General features: G+C 40.9%; 1 protein-coding gene across 1 annotated transcript in view; it reads right to left on the minus strand.

Annotated features, from left to right (window-relative positions):
- Positions 1 to 17,912: 17,912 nt before the first annotated feature.
- SLC9A8 (solute carrier family 9 member A8) overlaps positions 17,913 to 20,457 on the minus strand; it is a 59,905-nt gene continuing 57,360 nt past the window's right edge. Inside the window, exon 16 of the mRNA XM_070744637.1 lies at positions 17,913 to 18,670. Coding sequence (XP_070600738.1) covers positions 18,563 to 18,670 — 108 coding nt within the window. The 3' untranslated portion in view covers positions 17,913 to 18,562. The remainder of the gene's footprint in view (positions 18,671 to 20,457) is intronic.

Raw genomic sequence — 20,457 nt, forward strand, 5'->3', positions numbered from 1 at the left:
TACCTCCAGGCATGGGGGAGTTGAGACACCTTTCCCCCAGGCTTTTTTTTATATTTATGTTTGGGTATGTATGTGTTGTTTGCTTTTTAAATATGATAGGGGGTTTTTTATGTGCTTTTTTAAATATTAGATTTGTTTTCGCTAGAATATTGTTTTTATTATTGTTGTGAGCCGCCCCGACTCTTCAGAGAGGGGCGGCATACAAATCTAATTATTATTATTATTATTATTATTATTATTATTATTATTATTATTATTATTATTAATAATAGTAATAATAGTAATAATAATAATAATAATAATAATAATATTTATTTGTTTTATTTACTTAGTCTTATATGCCTGTTAGGCTTATAAATCGAGGGAATTACGATCAGGGCAGTTGGTCGTACAAAAGTGAAACAGGTTTCCTCACCTGAAAATTTATTAGGTTAGTTGGACAGAAGTTCACTTATCAGATTTTTCAGAGTATAAGACATGCCTCCTCCCCCCGCCCTTAAAAAAGGTTGAAAATGTGGGAGCATCTTATAGTCTGAATGTCGTTTTTCCAAAGCTTTTTTTTTTTAGTCCTAAAGAGCCACCAATGATCTTTCCCGGGTCTTACTGGCTTGCAGGCTTTTTTTCATTGCTAATCACTCCAAAGAATATATTTTTTCCAGCCCTAACGAGTTGCTAATGATGTTTTCTACATCATTTCTTTCATTGCTTCTCCCTATCAAAAGGTTTTTTCAGCCCTAACGAGGTGCTAACAACATTCCCAACTTGCAGGATTTTTTTCATTCCTACTCCCTCCGAAGAAGTTTTTTTCCAGCCCTAAGTCTTTACACAGGTTTTTTTTCATTACTACTTGCTCCAAATAAGGTTTTTTTTTAAAAAAAAAGTCCTAACTAGGGGATAAAATAATGTACTGAAGCTGACCAGACTAATGGCCCTGGGTTGGGCCGAGAGGCAAAAAAGGAGCTGTGATATTCCTTCAATACACCAGGGTGATTCGACACAAAAATATGTAACCCTTCCCTGGTGCAGAGCTAAAGGGATTGGATACTGTAGCCTAGAGGATAATCCTCTGCCTTACAAGACAAAGGTTGCAGGTTCAAGTCCCAGTGACTGATGAGGCCAAAATAAAGCCGAAATAGATCTATCCTAGTCTCCCTTAATTTTCAAATTCAGCAAAAAAAACCATGTGAATCATCATCATTCACAAATCTGTGTCTCACCTTATTTTCCTTCTTTTAAAGCAATGCATACCATATTTTTCAGAGTATAAGACGCACTGCAATATAAGACACATCTTAGTTTTTGTGGAGGAAAACAGGGGAAAGAAATATTTATAGGCAGAGAAGCAGAAATAATAGAACTGAAATTCAGTCCATCTCATCATAGAGGAAAAACCAGATCATCAATAAAGGCATCTGTCTAGCTGATATTTATTAATTTATTTATTTATTAATTGGATTTGTATGCCATCCTTCTCCGAGGACTCGGAGATATGTAGGATGTATGATTTTTATAGGTATCAAAATGATTTGGTGGCACATAATCAATAGGAGCCATTTGATGGGTGGTTACAAGCTTCTTGACGGGAATGAAACAACACTTCCTGTCAGCAATGAGTTAGCATTTCCAAGACTGAGTGAGTCAGAGGAAGAGGAGGAGCCACTTGTGGATGCTAGAGATCGGAGGTCATGTAAAAGACACGAATGGTTGACTAGGAAAAGAGTCACTCATAAGTAGTGCTGCTGGGTAATTGGGTCATGCCCTCACACTATTTAAGGGTGAGGCATGCTCTGCTGTGTTGCAGAAAAACAACGTTGTTCATTGAGGAATCATCTGGTCTTGACTCTTGCATTCGGTTTGGTTTTTAAAAAGACACATTCTTGGCTTTGTTAATGAGCTTTGGTCTTCCAGTTAATTTCTGATAACTTCGTCTGAGAACTCTGGCTACAGCTGGTAATTATTACTGGGTTTTATCTTCGCTCTGGGACTTTAGCCAACTGATAACACTTTTTGCTTCTCTCTCTAAAAAGACTCTTAAAAGACTTTTATAATATTGGGACTTTTGTACATATTAAATTCTTTTATTAATTAGATCATTTGGGTGCATCCGATTATTGGGGCCGGCACCAGGACAGAACACTTTCACTCTTTCATTCTGAAGTAAATACAGTGGTACCTCATCTTACGAATGCCTCTTCTAATGAACTTTTCGAGATACGAACCCGGTGTTTAAGATTTTTTTGCCTCCTCTTCCGAACTATTTTCACCTTACGAACCCAAGCCGCTGCTGGTGGGATGAAGGGGTTTCTTTTTTTTCCCTTTTTTGAAGAAAGAAAAGGGAGGGGCGGCTAGGAGGGGGAAAGAGTTTGCATTTTAAAAAGTAGGAGAACAGCGTGCTTGCACAGGCACTGAAAGGGTGTCTTTTGAAGAAAGAAAAGGGAGGGGCACCCCCCCCCTTGCCTTTCTTCCTTCCCACTCACCCTTTAGCCTAGCCTTGCTTCTTCCACCCGCCCCCTTTAGCTGCTCCTCCCTGCCCTCTGTTCGCCTCCCTTCTAAAGTTTGGGATTTTCCTGAAGGATTTGCACACATTATTTGCTTTTACATTGATTCCTATGGGAAACATTGTTTCATCTTACGAACTTTTCACCTTACGAACCTCCTCCTGGAACCAATTAAGTTCGTATCATGAGGTACCACTGTACTGTGAAAACCCAGTATTTTGGGTTTTGGCTCTTGAAATGTTCTTTTTCCCTCCTGGAAGACTCTGATTCTGCTATTAGTAAATCTTCCAGAAGAGAGACTGGTTCTCATCCAGATGTACTCAGACAACCCCGTGCCCATGTCCCTATTCATCTGAAAAACCCCAAGATTGAGAAGACTGTTCTGCAAGCTATTCTCCTAACTTTAGTCAGTAGCTGCTGGCTTTGCATCTTGGTTAAAAATAGACAATGGCAAATGATTTCCTTCAATAATAGTCCTGAACACTGAGAGTTTTAGACCCTGTTGTTACCTGCTAAATTGAGCCACTGATGCTTGACCATTATCTATCAAAACATCTCAGTTCCAGAGCAATTCACAGCATCTATCTGCACAAAAATGGCACACATATAACGTGTGATGAGTCTGCTTTACAACCCAGTTAGCATGATGCGCAAGCATTTGGGCATGAAGACAGGGCAATCTCTTAGATCATTTAAGTACCATCCACTCTTTAATAGAGTCAAACACAATCAAGGCGTTATTGCTGGGAGCATGAGAGGGAATGTGGAGATGGGGATCCATTCTCAGAGATCAGTTGCCAGGAACGAGCTTCCGAACACGGATACCATTAGCCAAAAATAATAATGCTTCCAGATGTTTCTGGTCTCTGCATTCATACCAAACAATTAGATCAGTCTCACAACACAAGAATTTGCCTGTGGAAGTACATCTGTTGGTTTGAGGAAGACATGTTGTAGCCACTCTTATCAACCCCAACCAAGATCATGATTGCTGAAATTGGATTATTCTTCTACAATTTTGAAGTAGAAAGAACTTGAAGATCAGCCTCGCTGTGTTCCATCCTTCAACTACACTTCAGCTGTCATGAGAAATGGGGTGGGTGGGGGTTAGGTGCTGGGATTTGGGTAAGGTGACCAGATTGTAACTTCAGTAAAGTGGGGGTGGAGGAAGGGAAGGACGACTGAAAAATTTCTACAGAATTTTACCTCAGCGTTTGTTTTCCCACTTGATAGTGTTAGGGTGGGGCTTCGCCTCAAAGAAAGCGGTTTCTATACTTTTTCCCATCCCCCAACGCTGGAGAGGTGCGTCCTCGGTCTCTTCTCCAACCCGGTGATATCTCTCTCTTTCTCTCACTCTTGCTACTGGGCATGTACAAAGCAATCCGTAGTCAATAGTGTCAAGTTTCGGGCAACCGCTTCATTTTTTTTCTTCCCCTCCCCACTTTGCATCGGCCAATTTCGGACAGTGTGAAAGCTGAGTTGCTTGCTGGGCGATGCCTTCAAGCTACATCATCGCCCAGCATCAAAGGATGAAGAGCTGGTCCTTCACACTCCAATGCAATCTTTAAAAAAAATGGGACTTTTTAAAAACCCCACGGGACGCGGGACAAATTGCTCAAAAGCAATTGCCAAAAGCGGGACGTCTGGTCACCTTAGATTTGAGAGGGAGAAGTCTGCTGGAAGAGGCCAAATAAGTTTTGTTTCTTTTTGTGAAGGCCAAGAGAGTTTCGTTTCTCCTGGAAAGGGGTGATAAGGGGTATATTAGTGCCATGCATTCCAAAAATATGACGTGCCGGTGAAGATGTGTCCACCTGATGAAGATGGACAATGGGGATTGGATGATTTGACAAGGGGGCAATTGGGGTTACTTTGATATGAGCAACTATCACGCCTTTTACCTCAGACTTTTCTTTTCTTTTGATGCATTCACTTCTGATTTACTAAAGTTCACTTTTGAAGTTCAAAATGGACTCTGAGTTTTATTTTTCCTAAATTCTGAGTGAAGCCAACCTGACAATGAAATTGTCTTCGGAGAGGGCCGACATACAAATCTAATAAATTATTATTATTGTTGTTGTTGTTGTTGTTGTTGTTGTTTTGTTGTTGCTGCTGCTGTTATTGTTATTGTTGTTGTTATTATTATTATTATTATTATTATTATTATTATTATTATCATAGACTAAACCTTAATATAGATTTAAATTTTGTTTAACAATAATCTTTCAGCTGTGCCAAGGGGGGCGTTTGCCCAGGTTCGCCTGGTGCACCAGTTGCAGCCCTATTTGGACCGGGAGTCACTGCTCACAGTCACTCATGCCCTCATCACCTCCAGCTCGACTGCTGTAATGCTCTCTACATGGGGCTACTTTTGAAGAGTGTTCGGAAACTTCAGATTGTGCAGAATGCAGCTGCGAGAGCAATCATGGGCTTCCCTAGGTATGTCCATGTCACACCAACACTCCGCAGTCTGCATTGGTTGCCGATCAGTTTCCGGTCACAATTCAAAGTGTTGGTTATGACCTAAAAGCCCTTTATGGCATCGGACCAGAATATCTCTGGGACCGCCTTCTGCCGCACGAATCCCAGTGACCAGTTAGGTCCCACAGAGTTGGCCTTCTTTGGGTCCCGTCGACTAAACAATGTCGTTTGGCGGGACCCAGGGGAAGAGCCTTCTCTGTGGCGGCCCCGACCCTCTGGAATTAACTCCCCCCAGAGATCAGAATTGTCCCCACCCTCCTTGCCTTTCGTAACCTCCTTAAAACCCACCTCTGTCATCAGGCATGGGGGAATTGAGATATTCATTCCCCCCAGGCCTATACAATTTATGCATGGTATATTTGTGCATATGTTTGGTTTTTAATAAGGGTTTTTATTAGTCTACGGAGAGGGGCGGCATACAAATCCAATAAGTTGTTATTATTATTATTATTATTATTATTATTATTATTATTATTATTATTAATTATTATTATTATTATTAGTTATTTTAAATATTAGATTTGTTATATGTTGTTTTATTACTGTTGTTAGCCGCCCCGAGTCTATGGAGAGGGGCGGCATACAAATCAAATAAATAAATAAATAAAATAAATAACATACTTGGAAACGTCTCACAAAATAAGAACAAAAACCCTCAGTTTTGCTTCTTTATAGGTTCACTTTGGGCTCCTCTGCAATCCCAGCCTCTAAAAGGTTGCCCATCCCAGAGACTCAAGTCATACCAAAGATATTTTGCCATCTTTAAAACATTCCTCCCCTCCAATAAATCTCTCCTGGCTGCTCTACTCCATACATCGAGGGCACGTGAGATAGATGATTGACCAATAAAATTCTATTCTATTCTATAATACACGCTATGCCCAAGAGGCCCTCCCCACACTCTGTTAGTTTCCTACATCATCTATTATGATGAATTTCAGCAATTAAATGGGTAGGGATCTGTATCATTTTACTTTGTGATTGCAGGGGATGGGAAGAGGCGAAACAATGAGAACATTCTAATCTAATTAATTTTAAAAGTAATTAGTCTAAAAATGCCAATAATATTAAAAATTAATCATTACTATTCACACAACAGACATTACATTCGTCGGCCGGGGGACTAAGGTCTAATGGCCCCAAGTCTGGCGACATAGATGAATCTTGAGACTCTTGCAGAAGGCGAGGAGGGTGGGGGCAGTGTGAATCTCTGGGGGGGGCTGATTCCAGAGGGCCGGGGCCCCCATAGAGAAGGCTCTTCCCCAGGTCCCACTAAGCAACATTGTCTAGTTCATGGGACCTGGAGAAGGCTGATTCTGTGGGACCTCACCGGTCACTGGGATTCATGAGGCAGGAGGCAGTCCTGCAAGTAACCTGGTCCGATGCCATGTAGGACTTTACAGGTCATAACCAACAATTGCATCCTGAAACCAACCGGCAACAAATGCAGTATGTTAGAACACCAAAAGGGAAATTGTACTATCTTAATTGAATATTCTCTTGTGCAAAAGCTAAGGTGGATAGGAATTGTATGCTATAATCCAATGAAATCAAATCTGAAAAAGAAGGAGGACATTGAACGAAGAAAAGCAATTGGGGGAAAGAAGGTAGGGGCAGAGGGAAACCCCTAGTGGCATTTGAGGTTTAGATAACAGTTGATTGAGAAAAGGCAGGATAAAAGAACAAACGATTGACAAGTATTGCATTGGCAGTTCTGTGTTAGCAAAAACTTCAGAAGAGAAGGATTTAGGGGTAGTGATTTCTGACAGTCTCAAAATGGGTGAGCAGTGTGGTCGGGCGGTAGGAAAAGCAAGTAGGATGCTTGGCTGCATAGCTAGAGGTATAACAAGCAGGAAGAAGGAGATTGTGAGCCCCTTATATAGAGCACTGGTGAGACCACATTTGGAATACTGTGTTCAGTTCTGGAGACCTCACCTGCAAAAAGATATTGACAAAATTGAACGGGCCCAAAGACGGGCTACAAGAATGGTGGAAGGTCTTAAGCATAAAACGTATCAGGAAAGACTTAATGAACTCAATCTGTATAGTCTGGAGGACAGAAGGAAAAGGGGGAACATGATCGAAACATTTAAATATGTTAAAGGGTTAAATAGGGTTCAGGAGGGAAGTGTTTTTAATAGGAAAGTGAACACAAGAACAAGGGGACACAATCTGAAGTTAGTTGGGGGAAAGATCAAAGGCAACATGAGAAAATATTATTTTACTGAAAGAGTAGTAGATCCTTGGAACAAACTTCCAGCAGACGTTGTTGGTAAATCCACAGTAACCGAATTTAAACATGCCTGGGATAAACATATATCCATCCTAACATAAAATACAGGAAATAGTATAAGGGCAGACTAGATGGACCATGAGGTCTTTTTCTGCCACCAGTCTTCTATGTTTCTATGTTAAAAAGGGGGAAACAGAAAAGATCTTTTTGAGAGAATAATGTATAGAAAATGTAAATAACTTGTAAATATGAATCCTTTATTAACGAATAAGCATAAAATAAGTATTACAAGGAATGTAAAACAGATGACAATAGAGGGGAATGAGGGAGAAATCCTGCCACCTCCGCTCTGAAGCTTGGAATGGGGTGAATTGTACGTATGCAGTGCTTAATGCTATTGGAAATGGATTCTGTGCTTATTCTCCGTCAATTTTGCAGTGACCTCAAGTGGCCTCTGTTTCTGCAGTAGAGCAAGGATTTTACTCATGAGAGTTTTATTTTGAGGACTATTTAGAAACTTAGACAGCACATACTGGATTATAGGGGGTTTTTTAATTGTAAAAGGAACAGAATAAATTACACAAGTCTACAAAAAATATGTTTTGTAATCATCGCAGTTGACCTTGTACTTTTCTGAACCATTTTTTGTTCTGATTTCAAAAATGTATATAGTTTTTCTGTAGCAGGTATAGTTTCCACAGAGCAGCAGCATTAATATAAGGTATGGGATATATACTGGCGACATTAAGAAAACAGACACAGGTGTACAAAAAAATACATTTTGTAATCATCACAGTTGACCTTGTACTTTTCTGAATCAGTTTTTTGTTCTGATTTCAAAAATGCATATAGTTTTTCTGTAGCAGGTATAGTTTCTACAGAGCAGCATCGTTATCATAAGGTATAGGAAATATACTGGTGACATTAAAAAAACAGTAACACAGGTTACTGTTACATACATTGAAAATGTAGAAATAACATAATAACAAAAATGCTTCCATATCAGAAACTTTATGCGACAGAGCAAAACTAAGCAAATTTTTGGAATCAGCACATCAAACTCCATAAAACAGGCATATTACCTTTGCTGATGATTTTTGTGTGTGTGTTGAACAGTGTTATTAATACTTGATTTTATAACATAACACAAATATACGTCTAGCACTAGCTATTGCTTGGAATACAAAATATAATCTGTTATCTTTTCTCCCCCCATTATTGGTGTGTTTTCTTTTACACATGTTCAAAAAGAAAAACTTCCCAAGAATCACATTCCAAACCATTTGATTCAATCGGCCATCGCTGTTTTCTTATACAACTTGTCACTCCCAATGACTTATTACTATAGTGGACTCATTTTTTAATCACTGTGAAATTTCCTCTTGCTGTTTGACTGCAGCTGTGGGTATTTTAAGACCTGCTATTGTTGCGCTTGGGTCAGTTCTTGGTTTTCTCTTAAAATAAAAATTCTGGAAGGGACCATAAAGAAGTCTTAAGATTTGTTCTTCTTTTGAAAAGTTGCTAGAAAGCATCATTCTTCATAGGCTCCCTGCTCTACAGCATATCATCAAGGGCAACTTCACCTCCAAAGAAGATGAATGGCTACACATAACAGCAGCAGGTTTTCAGAAAGGCCTTAAGCCTAAAATGACCAATGGGAGCTGCGCTGGTTTTGTTAACTAATCGACTGGAACCTCTTGAGCAATGGCAGTGATTAGAAACGAAAGTGCCACAGCACAGCCCAAATAGCAAGGCTACCCTTTTGTGAGATATGATAGCCAATTATTTTAATGCTCACAAGATAGAGACAGATCTGGTTCACAATTCAGAGGTTTATTTCAGAGAGAGAAAAGGCGGCCTTCAAGTCTCTTCCCAAGTTGGGTTGCGTACAAGGAGAGCAAAGCACATCTTACAATCCATACATTTTATACTTTCTGCAAAACGCATTTCTACAAATGACTGTATGACTGTAACTTTGTTGCTTGTATCCTTACAATTTACATTGACTGATTGCTATGGATTGTTTATATGTATCCGGATTCTCATTAAGTGTTGTACATTATAATTTTTGACGAACATATCTTTTCTTTTATGTACACGGAGGGCATGTGCACAAAGATGAATTCCTTGTGTGTCCAATCACACTTGGCCAATAAAATTCTATTTTATTCAATAATACACGCCATGCCCAAGAGGCCCTCCCCACACTCCATTAGTCTCCTACATCATTCTTAAGTCATTCTATACCAGTGGTTCTCAACCTGGTGGTCGGGACCCCTTTGGGGGTCAAACAACTGTTTCCCAGGGTTTTCATTTTTAATTATTTATTAAATAATATTTAATTATTTATTTTAATTATTAAGAAAAAAGAAAAATATAATACACACTAAAAAAATAGATGATATTCTGTAGAGCAGTGTTTCCCAACCTTTTTTGAGACGCGGCACATTATTCACATTTACAAAATCCTGGGGAACATTGAGGGGGGGGGGGCTAAAAGAAGTTTGGACAAAAAAAAATATCTCTCTTCCTCCCTTTTGCTCTATTTCTCCCTCCCTCCCTCTTTCTCTCTCTTCCTTCCTCTTTCTTTCCTTCTCTCTCCATCCCTGTTTCTCCCTTCCTCTCTTTTTTGCTCTCTTTCTCTCTCCCTCCTTCCCTCCCTCTATGTCATTCCCTCACCCTCCTTCCCACCTCTCTCTCTCTTGCTTTTTCTCTCTCTTGCTGTCTTTCTCTTTCTTTCTCTCTCTCCCCTCTCCTTCTCTCTTTCTCTCTCTCTTTCTTGCTATCTCTCTCTTTCTCTCTTTTTTGCTCTCTCTTTCTCTCCCCTCTATCTCCCTCTCTTGCTATCTCTTTCTCTCTCTCTCTTTCTCTCTCTTTCTCGTACACCACGCCACAGCAGCAGCATTGGGCAGTAGCCGTGGGGCGGCGGCAGGGTGGTCAGCTGTGAGGTGGCTGGACATATTGCTAGACGCCGTACGTCTAGCAACGTGCTGGCGTTGCGCTGGGCATGGGCGTGGGGCTGGAGCCTCCATCTCAGCCCAGCCAGCAGGCAAGTGCCAGCTATGCAATGCCAGCATGTACGGCGTACAGCAACATGTCCAGCCGCTGCCGTCTGTGCCTCTGTCCTGGAGTTCTGGCTCACAGCAGACCACCCTGCCGCCGCCCAGTGGCTACTGCCCGGTGCCGCTGCTGCCACTGCCCTCCCACTGCTGCCGCCCTCCCGCCAGGCCGCAAAGCTCACCTGCTGCCACCGCTAGGGAAGCTCCAGCCGGGCGGGGTGTTGCAGCTGCCGAAAAACTTGGAAGGTGCAAAGAAGGAAGCTCAGCTTCCTGTCTCACAACTTTTTGCTCTTCGCACTCTCAGGAAAAAGTTGCGAGATCAGAAGCTGAGCTTCCTTCTTCGCGGCACACCTGACCATGTCTCGCGGCACACTAGTGTGCCACGGCACACTGGTTGGGAAACACTGCTGTAGAGCAACTTGATGATCCAACACTCTCTCTCTCTCTTTATACACACACACACACATTTTCCCAAAACTAAGACAGGGTGTTATATTCTTCTGACCCCGAAATTCTGGGGTGGTCTCACACATATCCTTCCCCCACCCCATGTACCAGTAGGAGATAGGGGACAGGGCGACCAGCCCCTCGCAGCTCCTTGTCTAACAGTGTTGCCAGCAGTTTGTCCTGTGAAACAGCTGGACTGAATTGAATTAGAATTGAATTCTTTATTGGCCAAGTGTGATTGGACACACAAGGGTGAAACTTCATTTTTGCTACCCCACTGCATCCCCCCCCCCATCCGGGCAGTAGCCCACCCCTGAGTCTAAATATCAAAGTAGTCCTCTCACCTCTATCCTTTGCCACAGCTACGGCACTCCTCTCCCAGGCCATCTTTACATCTCCAAAGGAGAAAACAATTATTGGAAAGACACCTAAAGTTCTTCATCATATCTCTTTGCTTCTTGATCACGATGGTTGGGGATGGCTCTAGGTAACAAATTTTGAGGTCAAGAGATTGGGAAATACCCGAGTGCGATAAGGGATATTGGATTCAGGAATCTTTGTGAGCCAGAGAGTGAGAATGAGTCAGTAACGTAGTGTGGCTGCTCAAAAAGCAAATGCATACACAGAATCATCACGAACAGTTCATGAGATGCTGTAGTTGGAGTTCCATATCCATTTCTGATCACTCCAAGAAACTGGATTCACGGAAATTTAATGATGAAAACAAATCAAGAGCCCAAGGAGTCTTTGTTTGCCATCCAAAGAAATCAACCTTAAACCAAGAAAAGCTACATCCATGATACGTTTGTTAGTCCTTAAGATGCAACCAAAGTAGACATGGTTTTAAATTGTAATAGTATTTTTTAAAAACAGAATCTTGAAGTTGGAAGGGTCCTTGGAGTTCTTCTAGTCCAAGCCACTGTTCAAGAATACCCTATGAGACTAGACTTTCAATCCTGGGCCTAGAAAGTTTAGAACTAAGACGCCTTAAACAAGATCTAAGTATTGCCCACAAGATCATATGCTGCAACATCCTGCCTGTTGCCGACTACTTCAGCTTCAACCAAAACAACACAAGAACACACAACAGATTTAAACTTAATATTAACCACTCCAAACTTGACTGTAAAAAATATGACTTCAGTAACCGAGTTGTCAAAGCGTGGAACTCATTACCGGACTCCATAGTGTCATCCCCAAACCCCCAACACTTTACCCTTAGATTATCTACGGTTGACCTATCCAGATTCCTAAGAGGTCAGTAAGGGGCGAGTACAAGTGCACTAGAGTGCCTTCCGTCCCCTGTCCTATTGCTATGCTATATCTCCTATACCTTTCTTCTATTCCTATATCTCTTCTTCTATTCTTTCATTGATATATTCTATTCCTATGTCTTCTTTTCTATTATTTCTTAGATATATTTTACTATGAGTATCTCCTCTATAACCTTCATCATGTATTTTACTATATGTATACAGTAATACCCCGGTTATTGCGTCCCCGACCATTGCGAACAGGGTAATTTGCGATTTTTCAACCCGGAAGTCAAAACACCATCTGCGCATGTGTGCCCTTTTTTTTCTATGGGCACGCATGCGTAGATGGCGCCCGGCAGATCAGCTGCTGGGCGGCTTCCCTGGGTCTTCCCCCTCTTGCTGGCGGGAGGGAGAGCAGCGGGCATCAGCAAGGAGTTTCCCCACCGCCCACGCAAACTCCTCGCTGCCGCCCGCCCTTCGCCCGCCCATGCCGTTCATTCTCGCCGCTTTCGAGCTGAGTCCTGAAGCGAATTCGCTCCGGGACTCAGCTCGAAAGCGTCGACAGCCAGCGCGGAGAAGCCGTTCGCTGGCGCTGGCTGTCGGCGCTTTTGAGCTGAGTCCCGGAGCGAATTCGCTCCGGGACTCAGCTCGAAAGCGTCGACAGCCAGCGCGGAGAAGCCGTTCGCTGGCGCTGGCTGTCGGCGCTTTTGAGCTGAGTCCCGGAGCGAATTCGCTCTGGGACTCAGCTCGAAAGCGCCGACAGCCAGCGCGGAGAAGCCGTTCGCTGGCGCTGGCTGTCGGCGCTTTTGAGCTGAGTCCCGGAGCGAATTCGCTCCGGGACTCAGCTCGAAAGCGCCGACAGCCAGCGCGGCGCGGCTGTTTTAAAATGTCGCCGCCGGCATGGGGGGCTTGCCAGCACCCCCCGGACCCCCAACCCGGGTTTGGGGGGCTGCTAGGAAGCCCCTCATGCCGGCGGCGACATTTTAAAACAGCCGCGCCGCCCCCAATCTTCGGCTCCTTGCTAGCGCTGCGGGAGTAAAAACACCATCTGCACATGCGCAGATGGTGTTTTTACTTCCGCAGCGCTACTTCGCGAAAACCCGCTCGTTGCGGGGGGTCCTGGAACGGAACCCTCGCAACGAGCGGGGGATCACTGTATAGATATATACCCACTAAAACCATCATTGTGTATTGGACAAAATAAATAAATAAATAAAATAAATTTTAAAAAGTAGGAGACCCTATACCAAGAGTGTCAAATTCACATTGTCAGGGTGGCGTCACGTGACGTATCAGGACTATTTTGCCCTTCATTAAACTGGGCTTGGGTGTAGCCACACATAACTCATCCGGCCCGCAGCCTGCAAATTTGACAGCTCTGCCATTTTAGACAAATAAGCCGGGATGGTGTAGTGGTTAGAGTGCAGGCTAATTCAGCTAGCTGTAGTTCAGCAGTTCAAATCTCACCACCGTTCAAGGTTGACTCAGCCTTCTAAGGTGGATAAAATGAGGAGCCAGATTGTTGTGGGCAATATGTTGATTCTGTAAACCACTTAGAGAGGGCTGTAAAAGCACTATGAAGCGGTATATAAGTCTAAATGATATTGCTAAATGACCATCCAGTCTCTTCTTAAAAGCGTCCCGGGATGGAGCATCCACAACTTGAAAGTAAGCCTGGTTGATTGCTCTCACTGTCTAGAAACTTATCCTTAGTTCTAAGTTGCTTTGCATTGACAGCTTTTTGAGACATACTGTTTCAGGCTAAGAACTTGATGACTCTTCAAGTTAAGAACTTGATGCCCTTTTAATGTTTTGGCTACTTTAAAAAAACCCATTATTTTCACCATCTTTACATAAACATCCATACCTATACCATAGTATAAAAAGATACATCATTATACATTACTGTCCAAAATGCCATGAACAAATATCCTAAATTTGCACCTTTTGTACTTTTATATCCTGTCTGTCTTCCTTCTATATTTCATACTACTCCCCTCCTCTATCCCTCTCTCTTCCCGCTTTCTCCTCCTCTCCCTCCTTCCTACTTCCCTCCTCCCTCTCTCCCTTCCTTTCTACTTTCTCCTCCTCCCTCTTATTCTTCTTCTTTTTTTAATTCTGTCCTTCTGTTTTGGTTAATTATGCTTGATGCAACATTAAAAAAAAAAATCTGGCTGAACTCTTTCCCCCCAAAATTACCACTAGAGGGCAGGAAATGACTAATCTCCATGTGATTCCTTGAATTAAGAGTGTGTGTATGTGTGCACACAACCATGCATCATTGATTAACGCAAAAAACTGAAAAGCCTATAAATGAATCATAGTTCTGCTTAAGTGTAACAGTATTACAAATATGTGAAGGACCAATTCACAATGAATTTCCACTCATACTCCAGTCTAAAAAAGAAAAGTTTAGTAAAAAAATAATTCCTGAAGTTAATTTTGCTATGTTTAATGACAAAATGCATGTATGATTTTTTTATGACTCAAAGAAATGACGTTTTTGATATTAACTTATGCTTCCATGAGAATTTTTCTACTAGCCAAATCAAATGATACTTGAGGGCTAGTTTTAGACTCCTTTAGAAAAAATAATGACAGATGAAACTTTTTATAAATAGTCTTAAGATATAATTATTGCCAAACATTAGACTTGGCAAGATTATTTTAAAATGCATGGCAGAACCTTTCAAAGACATGTGCTTTCTTATAGTATGTCTCTTTCTAGAAATAGGATGATGATAGTGATGACGATTATGATTATGATTATCAATACAACACAGCAAACAAGATCACTATGCTGGATTTCATCACCAGTCGGGCGCTTCCCAAGCCCCTAGGACTGCGTGATGTAGCAGCAAATTATGTTTGCCGATCCCAGTAAAGCGGCCTTTTGCAATTGACAGATGGAGGTTTTGTCAATTCCGATGGTTTTCAAATGTCCGCTGAGATCCTTTGGCATCACGCCCAGCGTGCCAAGTACCACTGGGGCCACTTTCACTGGCTTATGCCGAGTCGTTGCAGCTCGATTTTTAGATATTCGTATTTCACTAATTTCTTAGCTGCTTCTCCTCAATTCTGCTGTCCCCTGGGATTGCGATGTTGATGATCCATATTTTCTTTTTCTCCACGATCACAATGTCTGGTGTGTTATGCTTCAGAATTCGGTCAGTCTGAAGTCGGAAGTCCCACAGTAGTTTTGCTTGCTCATTTTTGACCACTTTTTCGGGCTTATGATCCCACCAGTTCTTTGCCACTGGTACATAGTAGTTCTGGCACAAGTTCCAGTGGATCATCTGTGCCACAGCATTGTGTCTATTATTATTATTATTATTATTATTATTATTATTATTATTATTATTATTATTAAATTATTTAGACTTGTATGCCGCCCCTCTCCGGGGCTCACAACATGCAGTAAGTTATAATAGGGTTTTATTACCTGCTTTGTGTAAATCCTGCTAATTATGGCTTGTAAAGTATAGTTTAAGGTTTAGTATAATGCACGAACATATGCAATTCTTCTTTAATCAACTAACCTGAATATAATGGTCTTCTCTGAGCTTGCCACCCCCCGCTCTGCCTCACTCTCTGTGTATGTGCACATGCCTCCACAGGCTCCAGAGGTTTCCCTGGAGCCTAGGGAGGGTGAAAACAAGGCCCCCACCCCCCGTGGAGGCCCTCTGGAGGCCACAAATGCCCTCGCCTAGCCTCCACGCGAGCCAAAAATTACCCAAGGCAATGGCTCGTGTACCTAAAGATATGGTTCTGCATGCCAGCAGTGGCACATGTGCCGTAGGTTTGCCATAGGAGCCCTCCTTCCCTCAAACATCCCGTTCCCAGACACCTGGATGGTGTCTATTTTCATTTTTTCCAACTGAGTGAGTTTGGTAGATTCAGGAGTAAAATGATTACCTTAAGCCTTGAAGAAGCTTTCAAAATTTTATTCCTTAAAATTAAATGACTTAAATGACGTTGGAGCTGAGCTAGAGTAACGGCTTGCGTGCCAGCAGATATGGCTCCACGTGCCACCAGTGCCATAGATTCGCCATCACTGGTCTAATCCATACCGAGAATATTATGCCCAGCACTGCAGCTCAAAATGAATATTAGCTAACTTGAATATGTCCACAGGAAAATAACCAAGGAGGTAAGAGACTTGGAAAGAAAACATTCTGAGGAGTTATTGGAATTGTTGAATTATATTGTGGAAAAACATGTCAAATGTCTTCAGATATCTGATGCTCTGTCATATATATTATGATCTATTGTTCTATTACCGTATTGGCTATGTTGATTGGGGATTATGAGAGCTTTAATCCAATATTTTTGCTAGGGGACTAGTTAGGAGTTCTAAATAAACTTCTTTAATAGAATGCAGATTCTTCTGTGATAATACTGCCCTAGAACTCTACATATGCCTAAATAGTTGGGTAAACTAATCTGCGTTTCTACTATGTTTACATCCCAGCAATTTTTAAAGAAATTCAGAAGTTTATTTACATGATGTTGAATATTTCATGTATTTTGACCTTGTCATTGAAGACAGTTGTCTGAAATACAGTATAAACCTCAAAAAGAGATGGGTGAGCTATGATTGCACACTAGTAATTGAGCAAGCATTCTTCCACAGTTGGATGATAAAGTACGGTACCAATTCCTGTGCCATCTGCAACCTTCAGGGCTAATTTCACTCTAAATATGTGATAATGTGATCAAGGTTGGGGATTTCAGTGCAAAGCAAAACCCATGCACTGCTTGTATTAATTACTGGCGATAATTTTTTGTTTTAACCTCAGCTACTGCATTTTACTTATGTAGTTTTTTATATACTATTTTATGCTTTTCTTTCATTTTTATTTCCTACTGGTCCAGGCACCAGAGTCATGAATTTATATGGGAATCATATAAACTGAAATAATAAATATATAAATATAACTCAATGCCAAACTTGCCTAATGTTATTTAATACATTTATTTAATGCTCAACGTGCTGAATGTTTCACAATATAAAATAACAATATGTCCCTACTCTCTAGGAGGGAAAAAAAAGGAGAAAAGACATCCTCATTCACTTGGCTTCAGAACAATCCTGGCATATACCCCTAGAAGAATTTGGCAGAAAGAAAAGCTGCCCTTTGGGTCCTATAAAATGACACCTATTGAATTAAGAGTTTTCTTATGATCTCATTTTCTTGTCAACACAGTGAAGGGTTGCTTAAAGATAGATGTTAAAATCCATCTGAAGTGCACCTACTGCAGCATTCCTGCTCTCAGTATTACACAATGTTACTGAGAACATGTTTGTAAAAGCTTTATCTGTCTGCCATGACAGCATGGCAGAAAAAACAAAGTTAAGATTAATGACATGAGGAATATTTAGTTATGTTTGTTCTATAGGGCTGACAGGCCACTCCAACCACCACCGAGGATAGGGAAGTGTCTCAACCCCGTATTCCTTTCTATCTGCAGTGAATCTTGAGACAGTCTTGCGGATGGGGAAAAATCATGTGGGACAAGCTTTGTGAGGCTGGACCAGCTTGGAATACAAATGGGAGTTTCTGTGGTTTGCAAAAATATAATTTTTCCTCACTTTTAGTGAGAAAATAGTCTATCGACCAATGTTTTATATTCATGGCAGAGTTTAATTAATTTAATTAAATCATGGCAAAGTTCCAGTAATGTTCCCCACCCAGTTTTTTTAAAAAGGTAGTTATTGTATGATTTAATATTTTGTATGAGCACACCTGATTTTGCAATTAAACAGTATGTAAAGGCCAATCTGTGAATAATAAAAAAAGCAGATGAATTGTTTCCAATCTTAGGGGTTTCCCAGAAAAAGGAACTCCTTGCTTATTTGCCTCTTCTATGCTGTAGCTTCAAGCCACCCATCCAGACTTGTGCAATGGCGCTGTTCTCAAAGGTTGGAAATTAAACTTGATAGATTTCAAATAAAGCTTTATTCTGGAACCAAATGATCTGAAGTTATGGTATGGAGCTGTACGTCAAGTTGTTTCAAACTCAGAAATAACAAATTGGAACAAGCATTTCTAGAAATCCCAAAGGCCAAGGGACTTTAATTAGCTGCTTCTGTCTTCTGTCACTCTGTACCCTGAGTTAATTATTTAAAAAGCAATGTAAAGATCGGCCTTAAATATTCAGTTACTTGCTCACCATGAATACAAATTCACAGCATTGTCCCTCCAGTACAGGTCCAGTATAGTATTGGCAAAAGTAAGGTAAAGTGCACTAAACTTTTTTTTAAAGCTCTTCTGAAGAATTTTCTTCAACGTACATGTAGAGCAGAAAATCACAGACGGTACCACCCATGTTTCTAATTATCCTATTATCCATTAATTACCCCAGTGTATTTGGGATAATTGTTGCCTGAACAGGTGCCATAATTTCCCAGAGTTTTTTAAAAATGGCATTAGAGACGATCCTGCAATCCAGCACACGACACAACTTTATACTGGACAAAAAGTCACTTGACAACAACCTTACCAAGTTGTACATGGTATGTGTGAGTGAGTGTCTGCCTTAAAATTAAAGTTGGAGTTGTCAAAAGAAGCACGCACACCCAACAGCATGTTACAGCAACTCCTGCTCATCATCTTCTGATCCAGAAGGTCCTTGTCGTACCTCCTCATACCATTTGTTGGTGAGGCTTTTCATCTGTATGCGCCCGTGGTGTAGGTCCTATGTAAAGGGAAGATGCAGCCCCTTTTAGAAAACTAGAATTGCAGTCTTAACATTTTTTAGCAAAAATGTTTAAACATGTGTACACCAAATGTTGGAAATGTAATTTAAAAAAAACAGGCACATATTATCTTGGACATGCCCAAGAGCAAAAGACTTTTGGGTGAAAATGCATACTTGGTTAGAAAAGCATATAGATTTTAAGCCGGAACTATTTTTGTTAGGCGTAGTATCAGAAAAATATGATAAGAGGAATGTATATTTGATATTGCATGTTTTAACAGCAGCAAGAATTGTATTTGCACAACATTGGAAAAGCAAGGAAACATCTACGGAAAAAGATATAATTTTAAAAAAATATTGGACTTTGCAGAAATGGATAGATTAACACTGAAGATAAAAGAAAAAGAAGACACAGAATATGTTCAAACTTGGGTCTTGTTTTATCAATGGTTGGACAACAGGGGTTGAAATTAGTAACTTAAGAAGTATTACTATGTAAACGAATTACCCAGATAGTAAGCCATTCATTAAGCACATATTGTATGTAAAGAGAAAACAAATGAAAATATAATAAAGAAAAGTTAGAATTGCACTTCTCTGTCTGCCTGTGCATAAGGCAGTACAACTTCAATTCTGCAGTACGTACAGAATTATAAATAGACCTGATATGCTAGATTTAAAGGAACAAAAATAATGCTACATGACAATACTATGATAACATTAACACGGATGAAGAATTCCACTAAAAAATCTCAGGTTTTTCTCTCTTTGTGTATGTTTTGAAAGCGGGAAGCCATAGAGAAAAAAGAAAGAAAGAAAAACCCCTCATTTGGCAAGTCCTCTATAAGTATGTGACTCTTCACATAGCTTGCTTTGTTTCCTAGAATGCATGAATAAGGTTTTGTCCTTTTGTTACAGCAATATTACTTGGATACACGCCCTGCAAGATAGATTAAAAGTGATACACAGACCATATTCATATTGTAGTTCAGACTTTCGGTCAGACTGTTCCAAGTGGGTCAGGATACAACTGAAGAAAAAACATTTAGACTATTCCAGATTTCAGCTAAAACAAATCCAGAGAAGTCACAATAGACAAGCAAGGCAAGGCTGATGCCCCGCTCTCCCCTCCTTCCTATGTCTTGACCATCAATCTTGTCAGCCTTGCGCCCAATCCTCTGAGCTACCTCTACACTTGAATTCAAGTACAGCATGAGGACCACTCATGAGGAGCATGAGTCAATTCAAGATCTGGCCAGTTTAATTTTTCCCACATCTTCTTTACTGCCTCACCCTACCACCAAGAAAATGCTAGCTGCTGGCAGCCTGCCATCTAATACACTTGACTCACCCACCCTACCTCTCCTGTCAATGCTTGCCTTTCTTCCTTGCTGCCATTCTACACTCCCTTGCTAAACATCCCTGCAACAACCAAATGCTTTTTTAAAATCTAGTGTCTCCTATTCCAAGCTATTTCTGTTGAAGCCTCTGCGCTCTAGATCTGTGCATAGATGAAACATATAGCCAAGTACCAATTTTGACTGGTATAGGAAAAGTTTCATACATTTCAAGAGCCTTAAGATACCTAGTGCAGACTTAGATTGATAGGTCTCCTTTAATAAGGCATTGTATGGCACAATGTTTTCCCCAAAATAAGACATCCCCTGATAATAAGACCAAGTGGGCTTTTGAGTGCATGGCAATAAGGCCAAGCTCTTATTTTAGGGTTCAAAAAAATATAAGACACGGTTTTATTTTATAGGAAACACAGTAGTGTTTCAATC

The sequence above is a fragment of the Erythrolamprus reginae genome, chromosome 3 (genome assembly GCF_031021105.1).
Source record: "Erythrolamprus reginae isolate rEryReg1 chromosome 3, rEryReg1.hap1, whole genome shotgun sequence".
Lineage (NCBI taxonomy): Eukaryota > Metazoa > Chordata > Lepidosauria > Squamata > Dipsadidae > Erythrolamprus > Erythrolamprus reginae.